Source organism: Mauremys mutica, chromosome 13, assembly GCF_020497125.1.
Source record: "Mauremys mutica isolate MM-2020 ecotype Southern chromosome 13, ASM2049712v1, whole genome shotgun sequence".
In the NCBI taxonomy this organism is placed as follows: Eukaryota; Metazoa; Chordata; order Testudines; family Geoemydidae; genus Mauremys; species Mauremys mutica.
The window spans coordinates 1,008,249-1,016,895 of record NC_059084.1 but is presented as its reverse complement, the minus strand read 5'-3'; the positions used below and the strand labels follow the sequence as shown (position 1 = coordinate 1,016,895).

At 59.7% G+C, this 8,647-nt stretch overlaps 2 protein-coding genes across 3 annotated transcripts; one reads left to right on the top strand and one right to left on the bottom strand.

Moving 5' to 3' along the window:
• Positions 1-1,193: 1,193 nt before the first annotated feature.
• On the top strand, positions 1,194-5,161 carry UBE2C (ubiquitin conjugating enzyme E2 C). The gene is made up of 6 exons (XM_044985696.1): positions 1,194-1,363; positions 1,857-1,884; positions 2,058-2,144; positions 2,279-2,483; positions 4,499-4,558; positions 4,953-5,161. Exons 1-6 carry the CDS (start codon positions 1,266-1,268, stop codon positions 5,009-5,011), a joined length of 537 nt encoding a protein of 178 aa, XP_044841631.1. The 5' UTR covers positions 1,194-1,265; the 3' UTR covers positions 5,012-5,161.
• Positions 5,162-5,177: 16 nt separating this feature from the next.
• LOC123348213 (regulator of G-protein signaling 9-binding protein-like) lies at positions 5,178-7,829 on the bottom strand. Of its 2 annotated transcripts, XM_044985688.1 has the most exons (3): positions 7,145-7,829; positions 6,696-6,839; positions 5,178-6,318 (listed from the first exon to the last, which is right to left on the bottom strand). In XM_044985688.1, exons 1-3 carry the CDS (start codon positions 7,383-7,385, stop codon positions 5,804-5,806), a joined length of 900 nt encoding a protein of 299 aa, XP_044841623.1. In that variant the 5' UTR covers positions 7,386-7,829; the 3' UTR covers positions 5,178-5,803. The 2 variants fall into 2 exon arrangements, with proteins under 2 accessions (XP_044841623.1, XP_044841624.1); XM_044985689.1 differs by lacking the exon at positions 6,696-6,839.
• Between the last annotated feature and the right edge of the window lie 818 nt (positions 7,830-8,647).

The following is an 8,647-nucleotide window of genomic DNA, read 5'->3' as shown; positions in this document are numbered from 1 at the left end:
GGGGGGAAATAGCTGTATTGGGAAAGAGGGATATGGAGCTGTTTCTTATACAGAGCTAATGGGGGAAGGAGTGAGAGTTTCTCCCACTTCTTGGGGCCTGGGAAAGAGAACATTCGAGTTGCTACTCCTGCCTCCTCAGGGAGAAGGTTCTTTAGTAGTGCTGCCATATTCCTCAATGCTTTAGCCACAGCCAGCCTGCTAGCATCTATCTGCTGCTGTCATTAAAGCTGGAGTCTGCTTCCTGTTTGTGCTGAGCTGGCTCCCCTCTGTGGAGCTGTGATTTTATAGACAGAAGTGATGACTTATCCAGCACCCCATCTGCACGTTGCTCCACAGAGCCAAGTGGGGTGAAGTTATGTCTTTTGTTGGAGGGGAGAGAGACAAGCTTTCAGCTACACCGAGCTCTCCTGCAAGTCCCTGCTAGGGTGACCATAGGTCCCGATTTTGGGGGGTTTCTTATATAAGCTTCTATTACCCCCTACCTCGATTTTTCACATTTGCTGTCTGGTCACCCTAGTCCCTGCCCAGGCAGCGTGGGGGGGATCTTTGCCTCCAGGAGCTTGCTACCGAATAGAGAACTCAAGGGCTGCAGTGGGAAAACAAGCTGCTTGTGCTGCAGCATCTGGGCTCCCTGGCACACAGCACGTGGTGTTCTCCTTGTTACACGCGTGTGTTCCCTGGGGCTGGGCTAGCTGCACGGGGCGGAGGAGGCGGTGGGTGCAAAGGCCCATGCAGCTGCCTAGGCCGGGTGGTGCAGACCTGCTCTGCAACACGGAGCCCTGGGCTGGCCTGACCCTCTCCCAGCAGCCGGGCCCCTCCGCCCTGGTCCCCAGGGAGGGTGACTGGCGGGCCTGATTTTATAGGGACAGTCCCAACATTTGGGGCTTTTTCTTACATTGGCTCCTGTTACACCCCCTCCCCCCCGGATCTTTCACAGTTGCTGCTTGGTCACCATATCCTTAGGCTGGGGCTGCCCCCCAGCTGGAATTGCTGGTTACTGGCCCTTTAAGGGCCCTGCCCCGCCCTCTCGGCCACAGCCGTGTGCGTCGCCACTCACAGCCAATTCCGGGTAATTGACGCTCCACCGGACCAATCCTGAGGTCGATGAAGCCGGTTGCCTGGGTGCCCCCGTCCCCGTCGAGTCGCGATTGGTTGAATCGAAACAAAACGGGCTGCTGATTGGCTGAGGGGGCGGAGGTCCGTTTCAAACGCCGAAGCGGGAGCGAGCGGCCGCGGGAGCGCGGGCGGGGCCAAGTAGCGCTGCTATGGCCTCGCAGAACGCGGACCCCGCGGCTCGCCCCAGCGCCGCCCGCAAGGGGGCCGAGCCCGGCAGCAGCGCGGCCCGCGGCTCCGTGGGGAAGCGGTGAGCGGGCGGGGGGAAGCGGTGAGCGGGCGGGGGGCTGCGGGGCGGGCGGGTCCGGTCGGTCGGTCGGTCGAGAGAGCTGCGGGCGGGTGGACCGGTCGGGCCGGGGGAGCTGCAGGGGGTCGGGGCGGGCGGGCCCGGTCTGTCTGTCCGGGGGGCGGGTCGGGCCGGGGGAGCTGCAGGGGGTCGGGCCGGCGGGGCCGGTCTGTCTGTCCGGGGGGCTGGGGGAGCTGCCGGGGGTCGGGGCGGGCGGGTCCGGGCGGGCCGGGGGGCTGCAGGGCGGGGCCGGTCTGTCTGTCCGGGGGGCTGCTGGGGGGCGGGGCCGGTCGGGCCGGGGGAGCTGCAGGGGGGCGGGGCCGGTCGGGCCGGGGGAGCTGCAGGGGGGCGGGTCCGGTCGGGCCGGGGGAGCTGCAGGGGGGCGGGGCGGGCGGGGCCGGTCTGTCTCGGGGGCTGCGGCCGCGCCCCACTGACCCTGTCCCCTCTGTCCCCGCAGGCTGCAGCAGGAGCTGATGGCGCTGATGGTGAGTGGGTGGCGCCGGGGCTGCCCCGGGGCCCGCGCTGCGGCTGGGCCGGGGCGGGTCTCGGCCGCTCCCGCGGGGCAGGTTGGGCCCAGGCCCGGCCGGGGGGGTGCGGCGGAGGGTGGGGCCGGGGCGCTGGCTCGCTGGCTCCTAACCCGGGTCCCGTCCCTGCGCAGATGGCCGGCGACAAAGGCATCTCCGCCTTCCCCGAGTCCGACAATCTCTTCCGGTGGATCGGGACCATCGATGGCGCCGCTGGGACGGTGAGCGAGGGGGCCGCTCCGGGGTGTGCAGTGGGGCCCCGGGTGTCTGCCCGGCCTCCCTGGGGCACGGAGGGGCCTGGGTCCCTCAGGCTAACTCGCTACTTCCTCCCTCCCTCCGTCCCTCCCTGCCCCAGGTGTACGAGGCGCTGAGGTATAAGCTTTCCCTGGAGTTCCCCGACGGGTATCCCTACAATGCCCCCACCGTCAAGTTCCTCACCCCCTGCTACCACCCCAACGTGGACACGCAGGGCAACATCTGCCTGGACATCCTCAAGGACAAGTGGTCTGCGCTCTACGACGTCCGGACGATCCTGCTGTCCATTCAGAGCCTGCTGGGAGGTGAGGCTGCCTGGGGATAGCCCCAGGGTGTCCTGCGCCTCTGAGTCCCTGGGCAGCCTCCTCTCGCTCCCCTTACTTGCCCAAAGCATGTTCTTGAACCCGAGTGGCCCATCACGCTGACCAGTATTGATTGCGTCATCATTTCCTTGTGCACCCCCATCACTTGTCTCATCTGATACTGGGTCCGTCACATCGGCTCCCTGGGGCAGGGACTGCGCTTTTGTTAGGTTTGTACAAGGCCTGGTATGATTGCGGCTTTGTCCGAACCGGGGTTCCCAGGTGCTACCATGATACAAATAGAAAGACAGCTACAGGGGACAGCGAGCAGGCTGGGGTGTGAGCCAGGGGAGGAGAGGGCATCATGTGGGGAGCATGTGACCAGGTGCTAAACAACCAGTGGGGCCGCTGGATGATGGAAATGCCAAAGGAGCACTCAAGGAGATGAGGATGTTGCAGAGAAACTAAATTAATCCTTTGCATCAGTTTTCATGGCTGAGGATGTGAGGGAGATTCCAAAACCTGAGCCATTCTTTTTAGGTGACAGATCTGAGGAACTGTCCCAGATTGAGGTTTCATTAGAGGAGGTTTTGGAACAAATTGATAAATTAAATAGTAATAAGTCACCAGGACCAAATGGTATTCATCCAAGAGTTCTGAAGGAACTCAAATGTGAAATTGCAGAACTACTAACTACTCTGTAACCTATCATTTAAATCAGCTTCTGTACCAGATGACTGGCAGAGAGCTAATATGACACCAATTTTTTAAAAGGGTTCCAGAGGTGATCCCGGCAATTACAGGCCTGTAAGCCTGACTTTAGTACCGGGCAAACTGGTTGAAACTATAATAAAGAACAATATTTATTGTCAGACATATAGATGAACATAATTTGTTGAGGAAGAGTCAACATGGTTTTAGAAAAGGGAAATCATGCCTCACCAATCTACTAGAATTCTTTGAGGGGGTCAACAAGCATGTGGACCAAGGAGATCCAGTGGATATAGTGTACTTAAATGTTCAGAAAGCCTTTGACAAGGTCCCTCACCAAAGGCTCTTACGCAAAGTAAGCTGCCACGGGATAAGAGGGAAGATCCTCTCATGGATTGGTAACTGGTTAAAAGATAGGAAACAAAGGGTAGGAATAAATGGTTAGTTTTCAGAATGGAGAGAGGTAAATAGTGATGTCCCCCAGGGGTCTGTACTGGGCCCAGTCCTATTCAACATATTCATAAATGATCTGGAAAAAGGGGTAAACAGAAAGGTGGCAAAATTTGCAGATGATACAAAACTGCTCAAGATAGTTAAAACACAGGCAGACTGCGAAGAGCTACAAAAGGATCTCTCAAAACTGGGTGACTGGGCAACAAAATGGCAGATGAAGTTTAATGTTGATGAATGCAAAGTAATGCACATTTGAAAAACATATTGGATTGGAACACATAATCCTAACTATACATAGAAAATGATGGGATCTAAATTAGCTGCTATCACTCAAAGAGATCTTGGCGTCATTATGGATAGTTCTCTGAAAACATCCACTCAATGTGCAGCAGCAGTCAAAAACGCAAACAGAATGCTGGGAATCATTAAGAAAGGGATAGATAATAGGACAGAAAATATCATGTTGCCTCTATATAAATCCATGGTACAACCACATCTTGAATAGTGTGTGCAGATATTGTTGCCCCATCTCAGAAAAGATGTATTGGAATTGGAAAAGGTTCATAGAAGGGCAATAGAAATGATTAAGGGTATGGAAGGGTTTCCATATGAGGAGAGATTAATAAGACTGGGACTTTCCAGCTTGGAAAAGAGATGGCTAAAGGGAGACCTGATTGAGGTCTATAAAATCATGACTGATGTCGATAAGGAAGTGTTGTTTACTACTTCTCATAACACAAGAACTAGGGGTCACCAAATGAAATTAATAGGCAGCAATGCGTTGCTGTGTAAGAAACAGGCAGCCTCCTCTATCCTCACACTGACCCCCTCCCCTCGCATCTCCCAATCCTCAGAGCCGAACATTGAGAGCCCCCTGAACACACATGCGGCCGAACTCTGGAAGAACCAAGCAGGTGAGTGTCTTGCGTTGGGGTCCATTAGGCACCATGGCTCTGGGTTACTCCTGGCTGAGCTGCCTACAGGCCCAGCACAAGATTACAGCTGCCCTCCAGTGCCTGGGCATAGAGGAAGACAGCTGCCTTCAGACCTGTTTGGGTGACAATCACCCTCCCCAGGGATGGTACCTGATGGGGGGCCTGGGACTTGGCCACTCACTCGGCCAGGCTTCATTGCTGAGCTCTGGCCCAGGAGAGGAGGGTGTCTTCCTTCCTAGCCTGTCACACGGTGACCCTCTCGCCAGCTGCAGGAGCCACAATAGCCTGAGTGGAGAGAGCCCAGGGTGGACTGGACCCCTTGTGGTCTTCTGCAGAGTCTGCCCCCTCCAACAGCTCTCCCCTCCTTCCCCAGCCTTCAAGAAACACCTGCAGGAAACATACGCAAAGCAGGTGAAGAACCAGGAGACCTGATGCCTGTCCAAGCTGCAGCTCTTTGTCTGTCTGTCTGTCCCTGTCTGCTCTCTGGAACTGTCCTCTGACTGCTCTGTACAGGACTCTGTATCATACGCTGTTTTTAAATTAATTCTGCAGGTGGAACCCACGGTTACTATATAAATAAACTCTCGTTTTTTAACTTTGGTTTTGCACAGCTCATAGTACTTGCATTTGGCTGGGTAGTGTCTTGGGCCGCAGTGGCCCCCTCTGGCCAGGCTGCCATGGACACTTTGAACCAAGAGGGCCTGGCCCTGCCTTGAGGCAGCTCTCAGCTCCTGATCTCCCACCACCTGGGGCTAGTCACCCCAGCAGATGGGGATTCCAAGCACAGATCTCTGTGACCTCCAGGCACCTCCATCACCACCACTGCTGTGGGTGTGGAAATGGTTCCCTGGGGCAGGGGCACTTTGCAGGCTCTACAGGGAATGAACACAAGTGGGAGAACAATGGGGTTTATTAATCCCCCAGCAGTCTCCTCTGCCATGACTCCCTCCAGTGCTGGGGGGCTCTTCACCACCCTTCCCATGGCCTGCAGTGCTCCCTCACCTTGCCACTGCTGTCCTATGTGCTCGCTGAGCTGACTGCCCTGCTGGCAGGGGAGCCCTCAGCCAACCTGTTCCTACCCCAAGCCAGAGCACCTCTTCCTGGTTCTCCCGCTGGGCTCCATGTGCTCAAAGAAACTTGCCTTTCTGGGCTGCTGTGGCTGAGGGTCCCTGTTCTGGGTCTTCTGGGGCAAGCAAAGTCCTGCCCCTTTGCATGGGGAGCTGGTCATGACAATGTGCAGCAGAGTGCGGGCCAGCCCTGACGCTGCCCGCAGCACCCTGGGCCACCTGCCTCCTCTGCAGCCTGTCTCTCGCTGCACGACCCCTCTGCCTCAAAGGCCAAGCTGCTTTCAGCCCCGGCCTCTTCTGTGGCCTCCACTGTCCAGACAGGGACATTGACTCTGGTCTCCATCTCCAGCAGCATGGTCCCCACATGCTCAATCTGCTCCTCCAGGCCAGGGGCAGCACCCAGCTGCTCTGTGCTTCTGGCGCCCTTGCAGCTTGGCCTCCTCCAGGGCTTGTGCCCTCCATCTGTGGCCTTCCCGGTGACTCCAGTGCTCAGCAGCTGCACCCCCCGCCCCTGCAGGGGGAAGAGTTGGCAGAGATGATGGGCCCTGTGCAGGTCTTGGTGGAAGAGCTCCAGAGCTGACAGGGACAACACCCACAGCCTCTCCAGCTCCTGCCGCTCCTCTGGGCTGGCCAGGGGCTGCCTCAGCCCGGCTAGGAGCATGTTCCGCAGGCCTGCAGGGAGACATGCATTCAGTGTTGCCATCCCTGGGAGGGAAGCTAGCAGAGCACAGCACCGGATGGGCTCGGGTGGAAGGTAACTGAACAGCTGCCCTAGCAGTGAGCCAGCTGAGAATATCCTGAGGGCCAAACGGTGAGCCCTGAGTGCCAGCCGTGTGCTTGTCCAGCGGCCTTGCCCAAGACAGCCACGTGGCATGTTCTCACCCAGGGCTGTGGTCCCATGCACACCCTTGCAGGTGCAGAACTCTGCCCCCAGCTGCCAGGTCTAATGGGGCGAGGGGCAGTGGGAGGAGATTAAACAACCTCCCCATGGCCCACAGAGGGATGAACCCTGGATCAATGCCCCACCTGAGCTCAAGGAGCTCCCTTACCTGGCAATGGGAGCTGGCTGTTACTCTCCAGCGGGACAAGGCACTGGCCAGGGATGCAAGCATTAGCTCTCAAACTGCCCATGACTGCTGCTAGTGACAGTCCTGGCTCTGGGGCAGAAGATCCGGGACGAGAGGGAGGCGGGCCTGGGGAGCAGAGGAAAGCAGGAGCTGGGTGGTCCATGGGCAGGGTGGTCTGTGCGCTCTGCTAGAGCAGCCCAAGCTGTGTGAGCGCTGTAGCCCCAGGCCTGGGGAAGAGCAGGTGCCCAGCACACAGCCCCTGTGCAGGAAGCACCCAGGGGCTGGGCTGGAGGCTGCTCTGCCCTTCAGCTGGGAGCATTGGCCGTGGGGCAGCCACAGGCGGGGCAGCATGGCATCTCCCCCCCGCCCCCCATTGCCCTGCTCCTGGCAGGCAGTCACCAGGCGATAACGGGCTGGGCTCAGTTCCTTACCCTTGCTGAGCTCGTGCGCCTCCTTGCTCCGCTCCTGCAGCTCCTCCCGCAGCCGGGGCGAGTCAGCCGTGCCCCCCAGCTGCAGCGCCAGCTGTCTGTGCCACACAATGACTTTGCTCAGGGAGGTGTGGGCGGCTGCACACTCCCTCCTCACCTCCCCCATGTTGTGGGAGTCGGGCACGTGGGACATCTGCCAGGGCAGGGACCCTGCTGCTGGGTGTTCCCTCTCCAGCGCCTGCATGCAGCCCAGCCAGGACCTGCTCCACCAGGGCCTCAGCTGTGCGTGGCTTGCCCCAGTGCCTGCTGGTGGATGGGGACACGGCACCAGCCAGTGGGCTGGGCTGCACAGCAGGCTGGTGCTGGGGCCTGCTGTCGACGTGGGGTCCTCCACACCTGGCTGAGGGTGGGAGGCTGTGCCCCAAAGGGCTCTCACAGCCACTTGGGGCCTCGTGCAGGCTGGGCCTGCTGGTGTCTGTGATGCAGGCCCCCTCGTGTCAGCTCCAGCTGTTCTCCCAGTGGGAGGGCAGCCTGTGCCGAAGCTGTCGGCCCTCTGAAGGAGCCGGACTCTCCCACACGCCAGCACCGGTCCTGTCACCGCAATGCTATGCAGTTCCCTCGGTGGGAACAGGCCTGAGCCGGCGCTGCCAGGCCTGCAAACTCCGGCTGTCGGCCCCGCCACAGCCTGCTCCCTCGCTCCCCTCTCCGTGCTGGAGTCTCCTCTGGCCGGGCCAGGCTGAGCCTGAGGCAGATTGTTAGGGGCGGGCTCTGGGGTCCCAGGGGAGCTGCGGCAGGTCTAGGCAGGCAGCCGAGAGCCGCCACTGGGCATGGTGCTGCCTCGCTGTTTTCCATGGGTGGGTTTAACCCAGGAGGCCCGTGGGGGGGGAGTCCTGGCTTGGGGGGCTCCCAAAGTTGCATCTTTTCCTAGCTGGGAATGTCTTGGGCTGCCGTGGCCTGTGCTTGTGGCTCCGGGCTCCCTGGTTGTGGGATCCCACCTGCTGACGGGTTATGGGGCATAGCTATGGGCAGCAGGCCCAGCCCCCTGGCCCAGGGCCTGCCCCAGTCTGGCTGTCTCCCTCTCCACCCTGAATGATTAAGGGGCTGTTTGAAAGTGATCCTCTAAAGCATGAAGCCCCTCCTGGGGGGAGGCAGTGCCCCGCTGCCTGGGCCATGGTGGTGCATGTGGCCCTGCAGCACAGGGGCTGGCCCACGCCCCCTTGGGGTGGGGCCGGCAGCCCGAGCTGTGATGGCTCTGGTGAGTGGAGCAGAAGCGGTTCCTGGAAGGGAGAGCAGAGGAGGCCCTGATGTGGGATCACCATGCAGCTTCTCTGCTATGCCAGGCTAGTGATGGCTGCCAAGTCCCTGGCTTGGAGGGGCTCAGTGTGACTCACCCCCCAGAATAACAGCGCCCCCATGTTCCCTGTGCCCTGTGGGCCAGTCCTGCCCTGAGGTAAAGGGATTCCTCGGTGGTGCCCTGGTCCCGGGCCCTGCCCCTCCAGCTGACCC